General features: G+C 47.9%; 1 protein-coding gene across 5 annotated transcripts in view; it reads right to left on the reverse strand.

Moving 5' to 3' along the window:
* STX18 (syntaxin 18) overlaps positions 1-23,234 on the reverse strand; it is a 120,070-nt gene that overhangs the window by 1,379 nt on the left and 95,457 nt on the right. For 4 of the 5 annotated variants that reach the window (XM_077878501.1, XM_077878490.1, XM_077878511.1 and 1 more), the window contains exons 6-10: positions 20,096-20,211; positions 12,720-12,808; positions 3,525-3,583; positions 2,079-2,148; positions 428-508 (exon numbers count right to left, since the gene is read on the reverse strand). In XM_077878501.1, coding sequence (XP_077734627.1) covers positions 428-508; positions 2,079-2,148; positions 3,525-3,583; positions 12,720-12,808; positions 20,096-20,211 — 415 coding nt within the window. Of the gene's footprint in view, positions 1-427; positions 509-1,283; positions 1,499-2,078; positions 2,149-3,524; positions 3,584-12,719; positions 12,809-20,095; positions 20,212-23,234 lie in introns of all 5 variants that reach the window. The other variant, XR_013368271.1, reaches the window with a different exon arrangement.

The raw sequence follows: 23,234 nt of genomic DNA on the forward strand, positions 1-23,234 counted from the left end.
ATGGCAGTAGTGGCCTCCCATCAACCCAAACCCGGGGACTGCACTCAGAAGACCGAGGACACTCAAGAGTCCGCTGTGGTGGCCCCAGTAAACCAAGGCCCTGGCCCTTAGGGTTGGGGCAGGGGGTGTTCAACAAGCTTCTCCAGTGGCGCCCATCCACGGATTTAGGGAGCTGGTGCAGCCTTTGCCAAGAGTAACCTCACGTGTCTCAGATGGCTCCTTTGGAGGAGGGTGAGTCACATCTCTTGGTAACAGCGGGTGCCCAGGGTTTGTTGGGGACAGAACAGGACTGTCCAGCACAGTCAGGAGGTGAGCCCTGGGGATTGGGCCCCAGCATGGCTCTCCTGCAGCCCTGCCAGCAAGACCACCCCTACTGCCTGGACTCATTGCCACATAGCCACGGCCTGGGGGACCCGAGAGTACTCACCTCTCTGATGTCTTCATTACCTTCCTTGATATTCTCAGTTGCCCCTACAACTAACTGGTGAATGCTGTCGATCTCGGCCTCCTGTGGAAGAAGAGTAACAGGTGGACCCAACCACTATCTCCTTTCCCCAAGCACACAGACCTCAGAAGCTAGCAGCTGCCCCTTACAAAGGGCCAGGACTTTATAAACATGAGCCCATGAATCCTTATGGTGCCCTGAGGGGTAGGCCGCATCCTCATTTTGCAAAAGGGAAACAGGGTTCAGAGACTTCACCCCGAAGTCACACAGCAACCATGTGGCAGGACTAGGACTGGAACCCAGTACCTGTGCCGCTGCCACCCCAGGTGTCACCTTCTGTGCCACTTGCTGGACAGGAAGGGACGAGCACAAGAGCTGCCCGTTACATAGTAGCCGCCACAGGCCAGGGCCCTTCCCTCTGGTCTCTCCTGTATTAGGTTCGAGAGGTAAGCTTTTAAATGCATGTGCTTTAAAACATACCCTAGCTTCAGAAAAGTGCTTTGTGTTTCACCATTTTATGTGTAACCTAAGAAAGTAAAGGGCTAAAATGTATAAACATGACCTCCCATGTACTGAGAGCCTCCCATGAGCCAGGAGCGTGTCCAGTGCCTCTTCCACCAGCAATGACAGCAAGGCAGGGGACACCCGCCCCATTCTGTGAAGGGCGGCAGGGCTCAGGGCACCCCCGGTCACAGGACACACTTCGGAAGTCTGGATCAGAGCCATGAGCTCCCCTCCCGTGCCGTGCTGCCTCCAGAAACAAGTCTGCTTGCTCTAACAGACAGCTGACGTGGCTGTTTGAGGTGTCAGGAGGGGGATGTGAAGGCTCAGCACATACCTGCCTAGTTCCTTCAGTGCGCAATTAAAGAGGGACAATTCTTATGAACCTGAACTTCCACACTGTGAGGTTTCATGTACCTGATGTACGATTCAACCCTGGCTGTGAGCCTTAGGACAGGTTTTGTGAGGGGGGTATCTTAAGTCAACTACCCCAGTTTAACACGATGGAGCAAAATGATTTTGTCTTTGAAACCCTTCCATGGTCTGTGGATCCTAAAAACAAAAGGACAAATTTATCGGTCTCTAAAAGTTTTGCCAGTAGCTGACTGGAAGAATTTTAGATGTGGAGGCAAGTATGAGTAACGTGAAAATCCACTTGTGAGAACAATCCTGTTTCCTGTGTGGACATGACACCCAAGGTGGCACGGACCTGGCTTTCAGAGGGCCAGCCGAGTCTGGGCTACTATCCTGCAGGCATTGTGTTGGGTGCTCCCTGTGGGTTATCTCTGGGCCTTAAAACAGCCCTGCAAGGGCCACTCCGTTTTATAGACAGGCAAACCATAGCTCAGAGGCTACCCTGGTGACCTGAGGGCCTCCAGAACAGAGATCCACCTGACTCCCCACTCTGAGCGCTCCACTGCACACCTGGGGTGGCCACGCCGTCTGGCTGCAGAGTGCTCGCCAACACAGAGGCAAGAGGCCCTTACCTGAGGAGCCGTGTGAGTGTGCACTGGCCCAAAGCACAAAGCTCTGCATGCACGGCTGCAGAGACAGGCAGCCTCAGAAGTATCTGGACTTCACAGTATATTCTTTTAAGCTAAAACTTTCAACAGTGATTTTTTTTCTTTCTTACCTGCTGTAAAACCTTCTCTGTGAATATCTCTTGGAGCCTGGAAATTTCAACCACTCTCCCTTCTATTTGCCTTCATTAAAAAAAAAAAAAAAAAAAAAAAAAAGGTTACATACAACCATTAGTACTTAGTCCTAACAAGAACGTTAACATTTCTAAAGGGATCAACTAAGTGAGAAAGCCTCTGGAGGAGAGAGGGACATCATGTCATCCAAGAGAGAGGGAGGAGGCACCACGTCCAGCTCAGGGAAGGAGGAAACAGGCATTTTACTTTCCAGCTCTCCTTCAAAGTCTCTCAGATTATGGGGGTGTACGGCGGTGTAGAAACCTGCTCTCCCCTGTAAGCTGACCTGAGTGCCCCTGCCTTGGGAGTCCGTGCCCTTGGTGACAAAAGAGAGTCTTCTAGAAGGCCTATACCAGCCTCGTAACCATAGTAACGAGGTGGGGATTCCAAAGAAAACACCAGAATGTGCTGACAACTCAACTTTGTTACTGCTCAGTAGGCTGAGGGCAAGCATAATTGCCATTCTAACCAACTTCCTGTGGAAAGGAAAAACTCTGGCTAGATCCGTCTGCAAAATATATCTATCTGGGTTCAGCAACCAAGTGTCTGAGCTTCTCCCTGTTTCAGGGGCAGCCAGGGGCCCCCAGTGGTGGTCTGGGGGCTAGAGTAGGGCCCTAGAGATGGAGGCTGCAGGGGCTGAGCTCCCAGCCGAGGAGGTCCGCAGTGTAAGGGCAGGAGGCTGCCATTCCCCCCAGGGCTTCTAGGCCTGAGGAGGGAAGAGTGAGGCAGTGGGGGCAAGGACTAGGAGGCCCCCAGAAGAGTACAGGTGCTGTCAGAGGGAAGTATCTGCACTCGGAGTCCTTGGGACTATGTAGGTACAGTGCCAGGATGTGCTTGCTTTTGGGATGAGCCTATAATGCAGCAGTTTCAATGCCCTGCAAAAGCCTGGGCCTTCTGTGCAGATGCCCCAGACATTCTCAGGAAACAGGCCCCAAGTCCTTCCCCAATAGGACCAGCTGGTGATGGTTCAAATGGGTGAGCATAGCCACTAGCCTTTGGTGCTGCCAACCTTTTGCTGAGGGAGCAGGCTGACTCTGGCAGAGCCAAGTGCAGGAGGCTGCCCCTGGCTAGTCATTCTTCGAAAGGCCCCCCTATCTCACCTTGAAGTGATGAAGTGCAAACAGCCCCCACCTGGTGATGCTCAGTACCTGGTACAATCTGTAGTCACTGGGAGCCTGGCAGCAGCACATAGATGGGGACTACCCACAAATTAAGGGGAGTCAGTAGGGGTGGCAGCTCCCTTGACCCCGAAATGGCTCCAGGGAGGCATGCATGTGGCCAGGGCCACAAGGGTATATTGGGGCACCAAAGTAAATTAATAAAGTTCTCAGTTTCTGGAAAAGCTATAACATAGGCCATCAAGCCTAGAGAAACCACATACCTACCTTACTTCATCAAACAGGCTGTTCATTTCACCAATTAGGCGCTGGTTTTCTTGTTCAAACTGTGAGGAAACAAACACATGAAGGGTGATGTCATACTCAAACCAACACAGCCAAAGGCAAGTGTCTAGGCAAGGCGTCTGCACAGAAATCTTTGATCTGCCCTCTGAGAATCACTAGAGTCCCTCCTTCCAGCGTCAGCATGACATCCCCATGGCTGGATTTCTTCCTGTCTGCAAGCCAACATGATGCCTGCGAAGGTGAGCCGAGGAGGTGCAAGGTTACCTGTCATCCCCCCGCCCTCCCTGCTCTCCTCTGGCGCCCACAGGGCTGTGCTGTCTGCCACTGGGACCATCTGTTTTAAGTGGAACTGTGAGGTCCAGCAGCTAAGGTGAGAGCAGGGCAGTGTGATTTCAGAGCCATGCTCTAGCCAATGCACTGTGAGAGAAACACAGGCCCAGAAGCCAGAGGAGCCCCATTCCTGGCGCTCAGGCTACAGGACTCGATGTGGGTAAGGATACCACCCTGACACCCGGGAGCTCATCAGAGCCAAGTTGACTGTGGAGCAGACAGCTGCTGTTCCCACCATTCCTGCCAATTTGACTCTGGCCAAAAAAAGGATGGTGTGTCTGAAGCTTCGCCTTGGTATGGGGCCAGAAGATCTCCTCCCCCTCACCTTAAGGACCAAGCACTTAGCCTTCACATGCCCACTCAACTCCCTGAATGCACAATCAGCCTCTGGGCAGGGTCCTCTAGCTCCTCAGCCACATCCCACAGACCTGGCGCAAATATCTTCTCCACAATGTATCCCGGGTCCCCAAGCTTGATGCTGTTTCTCATTTTTCTAACCTTGGCCTAGCACCTTCTGAACATCTCTTAGGCTGTGAGCCATTTTAGGCCTGGTAATAAGCTGTGCATGTCCCAAACTCTCTGGGTGACTATGAGCTGCCCAAGGGTGGGAACCAAGTCAAACTCGACTCTGAAAAGGCACCAACCACACTCTTCCTTTCGCATTTGTTAGAGCTGCAGCCATGGCCACAGATACATTCGAGGCACCATCTGTGCCAGGTGCTGTGTGAGGAACAAATGGAAGCAAGCTTTGGCTCTCTGGAGCTTTGCCATTCGACTGAAGCTCTGGCTACCACTTGCTTGGTAAAACAGAGGGAAGAGATAATGTTTATGGAAGTCACAAAGGTCACCGAGGCCGTGCTCAGCATGTCACATGCAGGGACCCTCAGTCTCCCTGCTGCCCTGTCTGGCTCCCACTTCGTGGGGAGTGAAAGAGCTGTGCTCACTCAGCTCTGCACCTGCCCAAGCTTCTCCCTGTGCTTCTCTGTCCTCCCCTTGTGCCTTGCTCACTTCTACTCACTGGAAACACTGGGAGGGTCACTTTCTCTGGGCAGGGCCTCTTAATGGTCCTCCGTTCATGTCCCTCCAGCCCCTCCATGTGGGTGCCCTCTGTCCCGTCCACCAGTTCCCCTGCACCCTTGCTGCACCCATTCCTTCCCTGGCACCTATGCTCTGCCCTCATAATCCTGCAGTCTTCTCCAGTCTGTCCTCCATGCCTCAGTCACAGTATCTAAGATGCCAGTCATGTCACATCGCACCACACCAGCCCTGCCCCATGGCCTGCAGATCAGCACAGAGGGGTGGCCCCTTCCTGTGGCCTGCCACCCTACCTCTGCAGAGGCTGAGAGCTGAGGGAGTCCCCCAGCTGGTAACCTCAAAACCTGGCCTATGGACCTTCCTAGTGACCAGACACATCATGCAGATTTAATCACCTCCCATCATCTCCTCTCTTTAAAAAGTTCCTCTGTACTTGGGGTTTGCTACATTTCTCGCCCCTGTTTATGCATCTTCCCTCCTGGGGTGGGGCTTTTTCCTCTGGCCTCCCAGCATAGGGCAGGGCCTGACACACTACAGGGTACCAGTTCCCAGCCCTAATGCTTGTCCAAACACACAGATGCCTCCACTCCACCCCAGATACACTGGGCCAGAAAATGGGCGGGCTGGCCCATCTTCCAGAAGGGCAGAAGTGCTGGGGAAGCGCTCTACAGGGCCACCCCAATCCCTGGCGGTGGGCTGCCTTGCTGGCTGCTGACAGTACTCTTCTAGAAGGTCCTTCTCATGCATGCAACAGGCTATTTAAGGAAATAAAAACTTCCCTTTTAAGTTTGAAACTATCAGCTCTGTTAACTGTCAACAGTTACTTGAGTCCAGTATTTAAGGAGAAATAGAATTACATCAGTGTGTAGGTGCTAATTTACTTTCACTAATTCTCCCAGGTACTATTCAGGATTAAAAAAAATTTTTTTTGCAGGGGGCATTTTCTTATTTTTGTAATGACAAAATTTGGCCCTGTCCTTTTAAATCCTCAGCTCTTTTATGCTTTTTAAACTGTTCCTAAGCAAGATTAACTAGGGATTTGAGGTGGTTTATTACTGGAATGTCCCCTGGGAACAAAGCTCTCTTTGTTTCCTCCCCAACTCTGGGGCATGTGGCATCTGCCTTTTAGGCCTCTGTGTAACTGCTACTTCTGAAGGACTCCTGAGAGCAGTAGTCAGGAGTGTGATCAGATTCTGGCTCTGATTTCCTTTCAACCCCTGAGTTCTTAGGGCCACCTGAGAAGTACCCAGCCCCTGGAGGAAATGAGAAAAACAAATGCCTTGAGGGATCAAGCAGCAATAGGGTTGAGGAGGGAGGTCTGCCATGGCCAGGACCTTCGTGGAAAGCAGCCTCCATCTGGGGGTGGGAGTTCAACAAAACTTGTTTCCTACAGCCCAGTGTAAGGCAGTTATTTAATGAGACCTGGCAGGACTCAGGGTGATTAGGTAGTGTCCAGGCTGCTGACAACATTCACTTACACCAAATTTCAGGATGGTTTCCGATGCTGTCTTGGTGGCCAACCTGTACACCTCACCTCTCATCTGCTGAGTAAGACAGGGAGCAGCAAATGTTGGCGGGCAGGGGCAGGTGATGAACATGCCTGGGACTTCAGTGAGCCAGCCCCTGTGGCCTTGTGGCAACTCCTTGGGTGGCTCTGGACCAGAAACTGGCTTCTGTCTATCCTGTTATGTGACAGGGCCTGTTTGTGAACAGAGGTGGTGATGCCGTCCTTTCCTGCCTGAAGCCCAGGGGAGGGATGGCTCCTTTACTTTCTAAGCTGTATGCCCTTGGGCAGATGACTGGTCTGTGCTTCTGTCTTCATTATTAAAATGGGATGATAATAATACTTAATTAGCAGTTGTTAAGAGGAAGATGTGCTAATACATGTAAGTTGCCTTCAATGTGCATGGGAAACAGGAAGCCCTCTAATTATTATTATTTAGTCTCTCTGGAAGTGAGATTCCAGATATGTAAAATGAATTATGAAATGCTCTGGAGGCCCCTTCCACTTCTCTGGTTTCAAATTTTAGAGGGCTGCTGTGACTTGAGGTCCTCTCTCTCTCTCTCTCTCTCAAGCAAGAGAAACGCTCACATTCACTGAGGCTCACAGGCAGCTGCTGGCATCTATCCCCACAGGGACAGGGACTTCACATGGTGCAGCAGCCAACGAGGCCTGGTCAGCGCCGTTGGTCAGCACCAAGGACAGGGCCTGAGAAGGCAAATTCAGCTAGTCCAAGATACACATCACCCATATTCACAGAGATGGATGGAAAGGGGGATATGAGGACTGCATGATGGGTAAGGTGGGCAAGCAGGGCCCAAGAGGCATCGTAGCAGCCAGACTGTCTTTGTGGGCCTCCTGCCATGACCCCCTCCACTCCACACTGGTTGCTCTCAGCACAGACCTGATGTCCCCAGCAACCTCCCCCTGACCTCTCAACTAGTGGCAGGCACCACATTTAAAGGTCTAAGACTGGGGAATGCTCCATAAAATGGGGCCTGCAACAGCCCCTACCACATAGGTTGGCATATGTTAATAAATGCTGAAGTGCTCAGAGCAGTACTTGGCATGTGGTGTGTGTTACATGCGTGTTAGGCAATACTACTTAACTGCTTTATTCCATTCAGGAGTCAGACTTCTAAATAGGGGGCCCCAAAAGGGTTTATAATCTGGTTTAAAGGATACAAATCCACACTGTGAGTACATTGTTACAGAAATCCTTTTCTAATCTAATCCTCTTTACTATAGTTTTAAAAAGAAAATCACTCGACAAAGGCCTTTGAGTATAAAATGAGGCCAGAAGAAGTTATTTGCATTGCCAAGGGGCAAGAGCAGCTAACTGAACTAAAGCCCATGAACCCACAGGGGCTGGAACCCACAGGGGCTCAGCCAAAAAAGCAGGCCCAGGACCTCTCTGGGCATTTCCAGATGTGATTTATCTGTGCCAAACAGCTTTATGCTCATGGCTCTGTGACCCTCATCTCCGTTCCTACCTCTAACTCTGTGAACCTGGAAACTCCCCACGGTATGGACTTCAGCTCTCACCTGTGTGGTGCCCAGATTCTACCAATTCTTACCGTAAGCTTGGCCACAGATCACAAGCCCTGCCAGCCAGCCACCTGTAGCTTCCAGGGGGCTACCACAAGAGACATTGGCTAGGGACACCTTTCATACACATTTAAGAACAGAAGTCATGTGCACTCAGGACAGGACAATTAAGGAATACATCAATACATGCAGGTGGTTTCACTTGAGGCAAGTAAAATGAATGCAGGCTTAGAAATGGAGGTAGTTTCTCCATGTAACATCAGAAAACAATTTGGTTTCACTCAGCCTGACCACAAAACATCTGCTTATACTAACTCCAACGTTAATATACCTGCATCATGGGTTATAAATGGAAATTTACTGTGCAAATCATATAACACTCTGCAACCATTTTGGAACATGTAACAACTGCTCCTATGGGCGAAATAATGGATTAAATTGATATTAAAGGGCTTAATTCATGATTTTACCCCGAGGAAAAATTCCAAAACAGTGATTATGAATTATGACCATAATTTGCTACAACATTTTCCAATTTAAAACCAATAGTGCCGTACTTCTTTCATGTTCAGGGTTGAGCCTGTTAAGTAAGATTTAGGCTAGCCAGACTGTAAGATATGGAACTTAGCTATCATTCCCAATTAAGAGAGAGGTTACCTGGACATTACATAGGTGGCCATCAAAGTTCTGAACATCACATTCTGCCCAATCCACTTGCAGGAACAGGATACAAATCAGGGAGGTCTTGCTGGTTTTGATTATTTTAGTCCCTGACACTGGGACACTGAAATAACTAGCATTACTGGGAATGGTCAGTAGCATATTTTTCGACAGTGACTCAGGACAGGACAATGAAGTGGAAGCATGTCATTATGCACTAAAAAGCCTAATGATGTGAACCTCATGTTCTAGAGAGGTACATTGAGTGCAGATGTGCATGGTGACAGCAACAGCTCTTCACATGGGTGCCGACACTGGCTGAGCAGCTACCGTGTACCCTGCACATGCTACTGTGTTCCCAACAATTCCATAGGGTGGTGATTCCTGCCAATACTCAAGTTCAGTGAGGCTAATTTTCTTGCCCCAAATTACAGATAGTAAGTGGTGTAAAGAAAATCTGTAACTGACTCTGTCAAGTCCCCAGGCCCACGCTCTGCCATCATCTCTCACTGGGACATAGCATCAGTTGATTACAGACATCCTTGCTGCCAACCTTCCTCTGGGCCTCTCCACTATGTGTCCAAAGGCTTCTACAGGTCATGCATCAGCAAGGGTTAACAAACTTCTGTGCTCACCACTACCTACAGGAGGAAGACAAACTTCTCTGGCAAACAACTGACTCTTATTCTAGCTACTTCATTTATGAAGTGTACGAAAGAAAAAGAAAAGCCTTAACCAGAAGGTAAATTGTGCATACATGTGAATTATCTAAGAGACAGCTACACGTATTTTTTTCTCTAACAAAATGCAGTCCTGTTCCATTATTTGAGGGAACATGAAATCACTGTTCTAATAAAATTCTGTACAAATTGAGGAAAAACATGAGATTTTAAGAAACTCATCATCTGGCTTTAAGAAAAGCCTGATGATGTGAACCTCATGTTCCTCATGTTGCCATCATGAACTATCATTTGGCTCTAAGAAGGGAGCGTGACCTAACTGTCCTTCACTTTCACTGGTGGCTCCTCTGCCTTGGCCTGCCTCCCTGTGGAGCCTCTCCAGGGCGAGGTCCCTGGCTGCACCCCTCTCTCCTCAGTATGCACTGCATCGGCAGTGGGACGTCTCCCACATTCATGTCTCTAGCCTGAGCCTCAAATCCTACCGCCCACCAGACACTTCCCAGGGATGTCCCAGAGGTGCCTCACACTTGTCTCAAATGAAATTCAGCATCCCCTGCTCTGCCCAGCCCGCTCTCCCTCTGATTGCCAGCACTGTCTTCCCAAGTCACAAAGCTCCAGGATCCTCCTTCCAGTCCAGCCCCAGCCCATCCACTTCCCCACACCTCTCTCATCTTTGCCTCCACAGCCACACCCTGATCAAACCCTCATCACCTCCTGACTGGAATCCACACTGCAGTCTTTTCCTAGCCACCCTACACATTTGAGGCTTCCGGCTGCCGTGTCTGCTGGGCCTGAGGAGCAATGAGCTACTCAAAGTCAGAGAGTGTATTTTGGAACCAGGGAGAACCTGGAGGCAGACAGGGACCTGGCAAACCACTTGAAATTGTTTGACTTAGTCACTTAACCTCAGAATTATTTTTGCCTGTAAAGAAGAAAGATAGCTCTGCTTACTCTTCCAAAGAGACTACCACAGGCTCCGAGGAAATACCCAAAGCAAGTCCTAGGAGAGTCATGGCTAACGGTACTATCTCTGCAATCAGTTTTGTGCTTCTAAGGTGATGATTTTCCAGAGGAAATCACTCGTCTGGGGGGGTGGGGGAGGGTAAATGCTTGTGAAACCATGCTGTTTATGAAAGATGCATGAAACTCCTTGAGCTCCAGCTGCCGCCTGCGTGGCCCCTGATGCTGCTGAGTGTGGCACACACACCGGCGTCCTCTCTGCACACACATGTGGCTGTGACCTGGGAGCCTGAGCGCTGCCTAGTCTCTTCTACCCCGTGCAGTGGACCGCTGTCCTGCCTCTCCGCACTACCTGCCACTCTGAAGAGGAAAGGCTGAGGGAACTTGTGAGCTCTTGTTGTGTGCCTGGCACCATGATGCGTGACCCTCCTGGTCAGCTCACTCAGTCATTAGCCCCACCAGGGAGTGGCCACAGGTGGGTCAGTCCTTTATTCAGGCTTAGAGAAGAAACAGGAAGTCTGGAGAGCAAGAAGATTCTGAGTCAGTGCTCTACCCCTGGCAGCCAATGTTCAAGAGAGCAGAAGCATGCATCTGGCCACCCTCGGGGCCCAGCCTGCAGACTTGCCCGTGTAACATGCTCAGGGGGGTCCTGGGAGGATGACTCCTCTCCCAGGCTGCTTGTGTTAATTTGCCACACAGGCTACACTCCCTTAGACCACAGATCCCACCAGGGATACCTGTGAACTGTGACAGGAAGGAGTGCAGGGTTTGGAGCCAGGGTGCAAGGCATTGGACACAGCTTGGCTGCTCTACTGGCCCTGTGACCTTGGACAGCTTTAGAGGCTTTGTGCCTTGTTTTTTTCAAATATACAAAGATATAAGTCCTCCTTCACTGGACTGTTACAAAAATTATATAAGACAACATATGTAAAAGGCTTGGAATATAGGGAGTGCTCGTGAGTATACATAATAACAATAATTAACTTAAAGTTAGAATGTTCTAGTAGTGCTTACTGATGATCCTGTCCACAGTTTCTATACTACGCTCATCAAAGGCACTCATCCATCTAAACACCATTCTAGGCTCCGGGAATATGGTAATAAAAGCAGACAAGTTCCTGCTCTCGTCACACTTGCATTCTAGTGGAGGGATGAAGGAATAAAGTGGGGTGTAGGGACAGAGTGGCTGGGGGCCACTGCAGGTTGGGTGGTCGGGAAGGACTCTTTGAGGACATAACATTTGAGACCTGCAAGGTATGAGGAGAAGAGTTAAGAGAAAGAACCTCGGGATCCCTGGGTGGCGCAGCAGTTTAGCACCTGCCTTTGGCCCAGGGTGCGATCCTGGAGACCCGGGATCGAATCCCATGTCGGGCTCCTGGTGCATGGAGCCTGCTTCTCCTTCTGCCTATGTCTCTGCCTCTCTCTCTCTCTCTCTCTCTCTCTCTCTGTGACTATCATAAATAAAAAAAATATTTAAAAAAAAGTATAAAAAAAAAAAGAGAGAAAGAACCTCGTCCAAGAGGCTCAAGGCTGGGATGAGACTGAATCCCTTTCTTATTTGACAGAGCTCTGGCTCAAAACTCCACTACTTCTAGAAGAGGAGACTTAGGTGAGAAATCTGTGAACTGATGATTAATAAGCTCTATCACTTATTAACTTGAGGACCATGGGCCAGACACCTTACTGCTTTTTGCCAAAGTTAAAAGGATATGGTGATGCCCCACCACCTCTGAGAGTGACCATCCAGAGTATCACAGAGAAAATGAGTACCAGCAAAGTTCTGTCCACTAACTGCTGCACAAATTAAGGTGCTGTCATCTGACAGAGCCACTGAAAGTATATGCCATGTGGGAGCAGTTTCCCAGCTCCTTAGGCAGAGGACAGTGTCGCACCAGGGCAGTGCTAGGAAGCACCTGCTCCCCACCACAGGAAGACATATCCCATTTGGCTTGGTCACACCAACCTCCGGACGAACTGTACACAGACACTGCTGGTAAATGAGTTGGCAGGGGCTCTTGCCAGACCTATCAGTTTCCTTTTGAAACTCACCCAGGGAGGATAGCCTACAACTGGTAACTCAACCTTAGCAGTTAACGTGTTACTCTTCATTTTTCAGTCTTTACTTATGCTTTCTCCACATTAGCATAACACCAGCAATTCAAACAATTAAAAAGCACCACAGTAGTAATTATAAAAGCCCCATTTAGTCTGGAGGACTATTTTGCTGCAGCTGAAAAGAATCTAATATTAGTAAAATTATTCCAAGGCAATTTCTTCTTTAATTATGCTACTGCAAATTTAAAACTTATGAAAAGCATATTAAGAATTAGGAAATCAAGTGGAAAAGTTGTATCTAAAGTATTATTTTGAGAACTCAGTATAATAATCAGGGTAAGGCAATTTAGGATGACCTCCTAACTAACACCAGTTAGCAATACCCAACTGGGCAGAGAACAGCCTTACCATTTGTATTTCTTCTGGGGATAATTCATCGTCACCTTTGCCATCTCCCCAGGTACCTAATTCAGGTTGTGATTCTGCCGGAATCTTTTCTGTTAAAAAAAAGAAGAAGAAGAAGAAAAGCAGAAGGCAAAAGAATTCATTTTAGAAGAGGCTGGCTTCGGATGCAGGCATGTTACGAACATGAGACAGTGATAGTTTTGTCCACATCCGGTTAACTCAGGCACGCCTCCACAGTTCTCCTACCATGCTTAGATGTGTGCATGTGTGTGCATACGTATATGTGTGTGTGCAGGGGAAGAAGGCGCCTCATGCACAGCATTTCAGTGCTATGGTGATCTCAGCAATGGTTGCAAACCAAACCAAAAGGACAGTCTTCAGAACCAGTCTTCAAGTGTATTTTACTTCAAAACACCACCCACACACTCATGCACTCCCTCTACTTTTTAAATACTGCCAAATAGATCAGTATTTTTGTTAAAAAAAAAAAAAAATGCAGGAAGTGACATGCCACTCCCTAATCCTATTCCTGTCCCAGAAGTAACCACTGCCAGTACTTTGATGTAGCCTCACAGACCTGACACAGCCTATGCACATACATGCAGATATCGAACTCCCTGCCTTCCCTACTTCCACCTAGAAATACGTAGTTTTGTGTGTAGTGCTTCCTTTTTAGCACACTGTTCTAAAACTTCCCATATCTCAGAGATTATCTTTATATCAGTCACAAAGATCTGTATCATTCTCTTAAATTGATGCATAATATTCCATTGTAGGGAATGTTCCTCGTGTAGCTGTACCCCAACTGATAAACCTTTGGTTATCTGGATTTCTCACAGGTATACTGGTACCATGGGCCAGTCCATCCTTAGAGCACTCTTCGGTGTGCTCCAGGATGGATATCTGAGCACAAACTGCTAACTAGAGGTGTATGAGCCTTCTAGAGAACTTTTGGATCGCAACCACACAAACAGGTGATGGTCACTTGATGAAGTAAACCAACAGCTCAGGCTCCTAGAAAGGGCTGTGCCACCCAGAAGGACCATGTTAGACAGGCCTGCCTGGCTCAAAGGGAGTGTGTGGAGGGAACAGGGGAGTGGATGGAAAGGATCTGTCCCTGGTGGACACTGTAACGGGGTTTTTAAAGGTGACTTAGGTTCTGGTGTCTCAGCGGGGCTCTAGGCTTGTCAGCAGGTTGCTAAATACTGCTGCTTTTTCTTCCTCAACCTCAGTAAACTTCCCATAGCTGATCTCAGCCCCACAAGATAGGCAAAAGTCCAGAGTTTTTGTTTTGAGACTCATCAGGGAAAAGAACATATCATAGCACCAATTTAGAGAAAACAGTTTAGGCAGACCCTGTACACAAAGTACTATTATTTCAGATGCATCATCGCAAAAAACCTCCATGTTGTCCAGAACATTGTGGAAGTTTAAAATAAATGGCTATTTTTGCTAGAATATTTGTGAAAGACTTATTTATATATGATTTATACATAATATACATGTAAATATAATAAACATATATAATTTATATATAAAAGAGAGGGAGAAAGCACCTTTAGAAACTGGTAAGGTGTTTTTCTGAGAGGACATCTTCGGGTAGGAACCTCTGCACTTTTACCTCACCACACCTCCACCCCTAGAGCCCTCTGTTTCCTACTTAACCTCATCATGGTCTCCATGTCAAGCTTTTACTTTGACGTTAAGGATAAGAATGTCAAAATTAGAAACACAGAAACACCATTAATATCAGCACCAAGAATAAATGCTCTAAGCTAGAATGTAAAATTTGCTAAGAGGATGCGTGCTCTACAACCTGCCACCTTGGTCACTGCCGGGAGCCACTCTGATCTGCTACCCCAAGAATCAGCCTGAAGCACAGCACTCTTCAAACTATCCTCTGCACAGACCTCCAGGGACCCTGGCGCCAGGACCCATGTGCAGTCTCCTTGGTGGCTTAACAGGCCCTCTGCGTGGCCGGGCCCCACTCACCTTGCCAGCCTGAGTCCCTGCACTCCTCCTCTTTCCATGTGCCGTACTGAATATGTCCCATACCACTCCATGCTTTCTGGCCTCTGTGCTCATGCTCTTCCTCTATATCTAAAAAAGTTTCCATTTTAGGTCTGGACTCATTTCTCAGGGCATTTCCTCCTGAAGTCCCCTCTGAGTGAATTCTGTTCTTCCCGCCTGTGCTCTCTCCTAGGGCACTACTCACTTTCTCAGGGGCTGGAATCTTGTCCTTCCCATCAATTGTGAGCTCCCTGAGGGCAGGAACCATGGCTCATTCAAAAAGTACAGAAGTATTCACAAATAACCATACCCATCTTAATGCTAGGGAAAACCAGGGTAACAATTATAGAAGTAGGGGGGCATCTGGGTGGCTCAGTTGGTTGAGCATATGACTCTTGATTTCAGCTCAGGTCATGATCTCAGAGTCTTGAGATCAAGCCCTGTGCTGGGCTCTGTGCTCAGCAGGGAGTCGGCTTCAGATTCTCGCTCCCTCTGCTCTTCCCCTACTCCCTGCTAGTTCGCTCCCTCAAACATACATATGTACATAAAATCTTTAAAAACAACAGGTCCATGCAGACCTTGTGCTGGCCCAGTAAGAATATGGAAGAAGAAGGCCAAAACATACGATGAGGACAAGGGCTGCATGACCACAGATCTGCTTGATACTGCTAAATGAAAAGTAACCAAACCAATGGCTTTAAACAAACAAACAAACAAAAAACAGGAGTGTGGCAATCAAGAAACCATCCTCTACCTAGAACTATGCCACTTAGTCCTATTCTGAAGTATTTTTTGTCTAAGTTACAGCTCCTGTTTCAAAAGAGAAATGAAAAACTGAATAGTTAGGCCAAAGGATTCCACATAGCCCAGGCTGACAAAGTCCTTCTGCTCACTGTAGACATTCTAATTTATTAGCGCAATGTCCAGGAGCAGATGTGCAACCCCTCACAGGGAGCAGCTGGGGCTGGGGGAACAACACTGACCCGCTAGCACTGAGGCCAGTCGGGACAGATGAAATGTCAAAGGCCCCCAGAAAACAGGGCAGCAGCACAGAGGTGGGTGGCTGCCTCTGCCCTCCCACACTCGCTCACCTGCAGGCAGGCCTGGGGCTCCGCAGGGCCTCTCCCCACAGCTCCCAAGTGTCTCCAGTCCTGAGGCCCTCCCTGAGCTCTCCGCTCACTGCCACAACCAGCTCACAGTTTCCAGCTGAAAATCCTCCAGGTGTCTTGGACCTAGCCCGCATAGACGAGAATTCTGGTGTTACCCCCATCCCCTCTCCCAGCTTTGCTGCCAGATTCCTCTTCCTCCTGCCTTCTCCTCACAGTCCAAGGGCCACTCACGCCCCAAGCCTTGGTGCTCTGTCCCTCTGTCCCTCACATCTCCTATCCCACCTATGAGTTCATCTGCAGCTCCAAACTACTATGGCTGGAGATGGGGCGCTTCTCTGGACCACCATCTCCATCTCCACTACTGCCCTGACATGTAACGCTGCCACTTGGCATCCGGACTATGGTAGATCCTATCCTACAACCTTGATAAACTCATTTACTGATATTTTTTAAATTTTGGATTCCTTAAAATGTTCTGTATACAACACCAGGTAGTTTAGGCATAGAGAAAACTTCCTTTCTAAGCTAGATTTTAACTTCTTTTGCTAGCTATGCCAACCTACTGACTTTCAATACTACATTTGAAGGAGGATACTGCCCAGTTCTTGGCATCAAGCAATGGATCTCTCCACAGCCAGCTCTACAAACTATAACATAAGACGGGATTTGTGGAATACCTCCTGCCCATGCCACATGCCAGATGCTGCTAGCTTCATATGCCCCCTCACGTGATGCTCACGATAAACCATGGCCATGTGATACCACAAGAAAGCACAAGCTCAGAGTCTCAGGACAGAGGCCAGACTGTGAAACCAGGTTAGGCTGACCGAGTCCCTTCCATGACTCCGTGCTGCAGCCATATTTCTTCTCTTCCCTTATAGACCCACAAGCAGGAAACAGATAAAGGTGAGACATGGCAATGGTAATTGCTTTCTTTGGGGTAAAAAACAACAAAATGAAGTATTTAACAATTTGTTACATATGCAGGAATTTGTACGTAGAGTAAGTCGTGTACATTTTTAGTAAGTGCTGATTCAGATTTTACTAGTCTTGGGATTCCTGTAACTAAGGAAGAGAGGGCTACATAACAAGCATCACCAAATGACCTTGAAAGGCAAGGGTGGTTTGTGGAGTTGAGGGGGACAGGGAGGCCGAGCCAGCAGAAGCAGGCAGGTGCCAGGGTGCAGGGGAAAAGACAGAAGAGGACAGGCCACAACGCATCTCAGAGACATCTGAGGACCAAGACAGACCAAGGTGGGGCAGTGTCTCAAGATGCAAGGAGAGCAGGAAGCAAAGGCAACACTAATGACAACCCATACCCTCTGCCCCATACCCCTGGAAGGTAGGTCTCATCACCCTCATTTTAAAAATGAGGGAACTGGTGCTCACAGGTGCCAGGTGGTGCTAGAGTTGGGATCATGATGGCCTCAAAAGAGACTCTCTTCATACCGTCCTGTCTCCTATACAGGAATTAGGAGCTGAACTGGAGAGTTCGCTTTCAATATCTGGTGGGCTGGCTTCGTCAGGAGATAAACTCATGATTATAAAACAGCAAACACTGACTTTAAAATAGAAAATTTAAACTGTGAGGAAAAGGGTTCTTTCACTCTGGTGGCATATATCCTATTGCCCAGAGGCATTAGGTTCCTTTTATATCAGGAAACACTTCCACGGCAAGTGAAGGCAATGTTCCAGGTCACCTCCCTGCCTCCCTCCTCTCCTCCTTCCTCTTTCACTGTTTTCAGTGATTTACTGAGCACCTCCTATGTGTCAAGCATTGTCTGGGTGTCAGTGTTACAGCAGTGAACAAAACACAGAAATTCCTGTCCTCACGGGACCTCCATTTTAGTAGGGGAGACAGATCACAAAGGACAGACCCTAGTAAAACAAACAGAAGGGTAGTGGCACGTGTCAGGAAGAAGGAAAAAGCAGGGAAGACAGAAAGTAACTGGGAGCCTCAGGCCTTCATCCTCCCTTTATTCACCCTCATTCCTCACTCGGGGAAAGGGAAAGGGGGAGGGACCCCAGCCTGTCTCAGGGGATTGATGCTGCCTACAGACCTGCCCCCTGATCTCCAGACTTGTAAACCCCATTCCTTGCTCAACATCTCTACGAGGCACCTCAAAATTAATATGCCTGGCACTGGGTCCCTGGTCAAACCAATCTCCTGCACCACAGTGAAGGACAGCAAACTTCTCCCTTGTCAAAACCACCACAGCCTTCCCCGGCCCTTCCCTCCTGCCTGTCCCGTATACAGGAAGCAAATGCTGTGGCTCTACTTTAAAATGTAACCAGAATTCCAGCACTCTCCCTCCACTGCCTTGCTACCAGGCATGTCATGCTCCACCATTATCTTGTTTCTGGGTGACTTGAGCAGCCTCTTGTCTCTACTTCTCTTCTCCAAGAGAGCAACCAAAGGGGCTCTGCTCAAACACAGCTGGCTGTGAAGTGCTCTGTGCAAACCCCCCCATGGCTTCCCACATCCTTCAGAATAAAAGCCACAGTCCTCAAGCATCCTGGTACCTTGGTGTTTCCTTACTTGGTATCCCTCTGCCCTCTCCCCTTGCTCCCTAGCCTCCATGCTGCTCATCCACCAGGCCAGGCAGGCTCTCTTCTTGGGGCCTCTGCACTTCTGGTTTCCTCTGACTCTGACTCTTCCCCCAGAGAGACATAGGGTTCACTCCTCACTGCCCTTGGGTCTCTACTGAAACACCAAGCTCTCCAACCTGACAGGCCAAATCTCTCCTACAACCAGGACCCTCTATTGTATGGCACATACAATGATTGTATACATCTGTGTGATTATTCTATTAGCATCTGCTGGACTATGAGCCGAGGGGTCTTATTTTCTACTCACTACTGTCGCTAGCACCTAGCACAATGCCTAGCACAGCAACACTCAGTATGGGCTCAGGGCTCAGCAAGGGGAGAGAGTTCTTCACAGGGGATCTACCCTCAGCTGGGCCTTGAAAAATCTGTACTGGCTTCTCTCCATTATCATCAGCCCTAACAGTATTTCTGGAATGAGTGAGTGGACGAATATGCTGTGTCTGCCATGAGTAAGTTTGGGAGTAAATGAGGGAGACAGGATATCCCTATGTGTTATCTTATGAAAAGCTGGGCTCCCTTAGGTCATGAGTGACGTCTGTGCCAGTCCTCTGGCCCATGGGGTCAAAGTAGCCAGCAGAAAAGATAGGCTCAGGCCCCAAAAAAGTACCCTAGGTACTGCCCCTTTCTTGGTTTTGATTTTGAACAGGTTATATAATCTCTTCCAAGCTCAATTTCCTCACATGTAAAATGACGATAGCACCACCTCAAAAGACCCAATGAGACCCAATCTGCTGCTGAAGCCCCTGCATGAGCCCAGCACACTGCAGGGCTCGCTTGAGCCTGGTCTCCCCACCTCTCCCCACTGACACTGTTCCCAACCATGGAGAGGGCCCCTGGCATCTTTCAGGTGCTCATTCCTACACTGTGTTCTGAATCAGATGGAGAGGCAGTACAGATCCGCATATAAATCCGAGTCTGCAATTCATGAGTTTTTAAGTTTCCCAGCCTCTCAAAGCCTTTCAGAAGGCTCATCAAAAACAGGACCACAAAACCCATCCCAAAGGGCTGCTCTAAGGATGGTGGTGGTGGTGTCTGTAAAGATTCAAGGCAGTGCCTGGCATCTGGGAGATGCACAGTAAATGACAGCCATTGTGGTAACATGGACAAGGGGACTGAGGAAGACACCCGGCCCCTGAGGCCTCAGCATGCTGTCATCCTGGGATTTACGCAAAGCAAAATCTTATGCCTGTTACACCTGAGACACAGCAAAGTAAGCATGTGCAGGCCACACAGGGTGGAACACAGGTTGGTGCTAACAGGATGCTGAGATCACGGGATAGGGCACCACGTGGAGGCAGGGGAGGCAGTGCCCTACCTTTCCTGAGACCAGCAGGCAAAATTCCCTGAGCACAAAGCTCTTACACTGCTCCTGGTTCTGAGTCCCCAGCCCCCACCCTAGTGGTACACAGCAACTCAGGCCCTCTCCCTGGACTCTGCTGTTCTTGGGTGACTGGAGGAATCCTCTTGCTCTGTCCCAACAGTTATTAGCTCCAACTGGGGTAGAAAAAAGGTTTCCCCTTCTGTGTTTCCTTTGCTTTATGAAAGTGCAAACATAAGATGTCTAGGACTGTGTTCCTTTTTCTGCTTTGTATTTTTGCCAATACATCATAAGCAAGAGATGGAAGGCAAGATTTTTATTTCAGTTCATACCTGGACATTCTTCAGTGACAGGTTTTTCTTCAGACTCTTGTGAAGGGGTCTGTGAAACTTTCTCAGAAGACGTGGATTCTCTTGTCTTTGTATGTGGTTCTGGTTCCAACTTAGATCTAAACAAATAATTAGCAATCATATACTTTGCTGACACAAGATTCTTTTCTGACAAGAGAGGGAGTCACATGTGACCCCTGCACACGTGTCCTGTGCCCTCTGCCAAAGAGCAGAGTTGCTAACCAGCGGCCATCCCAACACACCTCCAGTGGGGCACTTATTAGAAGGAACCAGTGTCACCACCTGCAGGGAGTAGGGGAAGGGAGGAGAATGCAGCCAGTAGGTGCTGAAGGAAAGAATGCACACACCTGCCCCACATACTGACGCCGCACTTAACAGGTGTGTGACGAAGGCTGACTGTTGAACAAGTCCAGGAAGCTGGTTGTTTCACACCAGTGCAAAGTGTTGCTAAATACACACACACACACAAACACACACACACTCTATGTAGTATATATAAGTAATATCTTAAATAAGTTAACTATGAAAGTACAAGTCTTTAAATAGCCACCAGATGGAAGCAACTTGTCTCAGGAACCAAGGCCTCTGCCCTTGGCATCTGCCTCAGGGGTCCTCCTTTGGCTATACTAGTTTCTACTTTCAGGTCTATGCTCAATCTCACCTATTCAAAGAGGCCTACCCTGACTTTCCGATCTCAAACAGGCTCCCCTACATCACACTGTGCCGTAGCCCTTATCTTCTTCATAGCTATGAAGAGTCACCAGAGTCTCGGATGACTTGCTAGTTCACTTGTTTATTGCCTGCCTTGCTCTACTGGAGGGCACACTTGCAGAGCAGGGTCCTGGGCTATGGGCCATGGTCACTGCACAGCCCTGGGTCCTAGATGAGTGTCTGGCATTCAGTGTTTAATAAATACAGGTTGAATGAATGGATACCTTATAACGGTCAGTAACTAGTAAGAGAAAGAACTTGTTGATTATGAAACAATAAACCTTATTAATAGCTTTCCTGGAATCCATATAGCACTACAAAAATTATGGGCAGACTGCGAAAATGATCTATGATGCATTCCATATTACTAGCCAGGAAGCCTATAAATGAAAAAGAATAATGTAAATACTTATTAGGATGACGCTGTTAATGCCAACTAACATTTACTGTGGGCGTATCATGTATTGGGCATTTTTCTAAGCACACTATATGGATAAACTTATTTAATGCCATACATCCCTATAAAGTAGGTAATGGTATTAAAGACCTTCTTATAGAGGAGGAAACGGAGCTATATGGAAATTAGTATCCTGGGAGGAAACTCCCCCCAGGTTACACAGTCAGTACCTGGCTGGGCTGGCCGTGACTTAGGGAACCTACCTCAGAGGCATGCCCTTAACGGCTGCTCCATGGAAAGTAGATTCTATCCATCGTGTTCCATGAAAAGGGGCTTCTGGTCAAATGACTGAGAAAAGTGGAGTCCAAGCTAGGATGGGTATTTTACTCTACAGCTTTTTAGAGCCTTTCAAGATGCTAATAATATATTTTTAATTTCCAAGATGGATGTCTTTCCCAAATAATCTGACTGCAGAAACAATTTTCATGGGGCTTTTGGGAGAAGACTAATGTATTATGAAAGGCTGTTTAGGAATGTTTTTCCACAACATTCATAAAAGAATTTTCAAAAGTAACTATAATATCAGCCTTCCTAAGTGTCCAGTGACTATGGCTGGGAAACAAATCACTCTCAAGCTTAGTGCCTTGAAACGATAATCATTTTACCATCCACCAATGTTTCTGGGGCCAGAAATTTGGGAGTGGCTTGGTGGGACAGTTCTGACTCCAGGTCCTTTGTAAGGGTGCAGTCGGGTGGCAGTTGGGATTGCATCACCCAAAGGCATGCCACAGGAGGATTCCCTTTCAAGGAGACTCATTCACATGGTTGCCAAGGAGGTGACAGACGGGAGCCTTGTTCCTTCGTCAGGGGCCCAAAGCAAGCAGTCTCCGAGGCAGAAGCATCAGTGCCTTTTATAACTGCCCAGAAGTCACACACTGCCATTTCTACCCTATGCCATGACAAGGCAGTTATAATGGTCCATTGAGGCTCAAGGGAAGGGAATACAGATGTCACATTTTCCTCTCAATGGAGCAGTAACAAAATTGATTTTATTTTTATTTTTTTCAAAATTGATTTTAATAAGACCATGTGGCATGGGATATGTCTGGATGCAACCATTTTTGGAAAATACATCTGCTATCCTAAGTATCACAAATACACCAAGATATTATTTATAAGGATATTCATCACAGCACTGCTTATAATAACAAAACAATGACTTAAAGATTCATCAAAAGTGCCAGGTTTACAGTGAGAAGATTCAGGGAAAGAGAAGACCCCATTTATAACAGCCAAAACAAAAGATAAAAAACTAACAACCACAACAAATATTGCAGCATAAACTTAACAAGGAAACCCCAAAACCCATGTATGAAAAACTAAAAGACACTCCTAAAAGATACAAAAATGTCCTATAATGAATAGAAACAGATATCATGTTCTTAGATGGGAAAAAGAGCTATCATAAAGATGTCAGTTCTCGTGGAATTGAAGAAACAAAACAGATAAACATGGGGGGGGGGGGAGAAAGAGAGGTGAACCATAGAATAGAGTCCTAGCCACAGGAAACAAACTGAGAGTTGCTGGAGGGAAGTGGGCAGGGGATGGACTAAATGGGTGATGGGTGTTGAGGACACGTGTGATGAGCACCAGGTGCTGTATGTAAGTGATGAATCACTCAATTCTACTCCTTAAAGTCCAGGACAAACCTAGATACAAGCTTCTAGTTGTCTTGTCCCAATGAATACTACAGACAGTACCTAATTCTCCAGCAACGAGAACCTGTTCACATACAGAGTACTGTTAACCTGGGAAGCTCACTGGAACCTTGGCATCCAGGGTTTTCATCGGGAGTCAGTCATGAGGCATGGAGCACCCAAGTGGCTGACCTTAGCTCAGTCTCCAGTTCCCCCACAGGTCAAATCAAATGGTTTGGTCTAGGGCCCCCATCATAATCACACTGTTGGCATAAACTCGCCAGTGTGGCCCAAGATTCCAGGTCTATAAAAAACA

Source organism: Canis aureus, chromosome 2 (assembly GCF_053574225.1).
Source record: "Canis aureus isolate CA01 chromosome 2, VMU_Caureus_v.1.0, whole genome shotgun sequence".
Taxonomy (NCBI): Eukaryota; Metazoa; Chordata; class Mammalia; order Carnivora; family Canidae; genus Canis; species Canis aureus.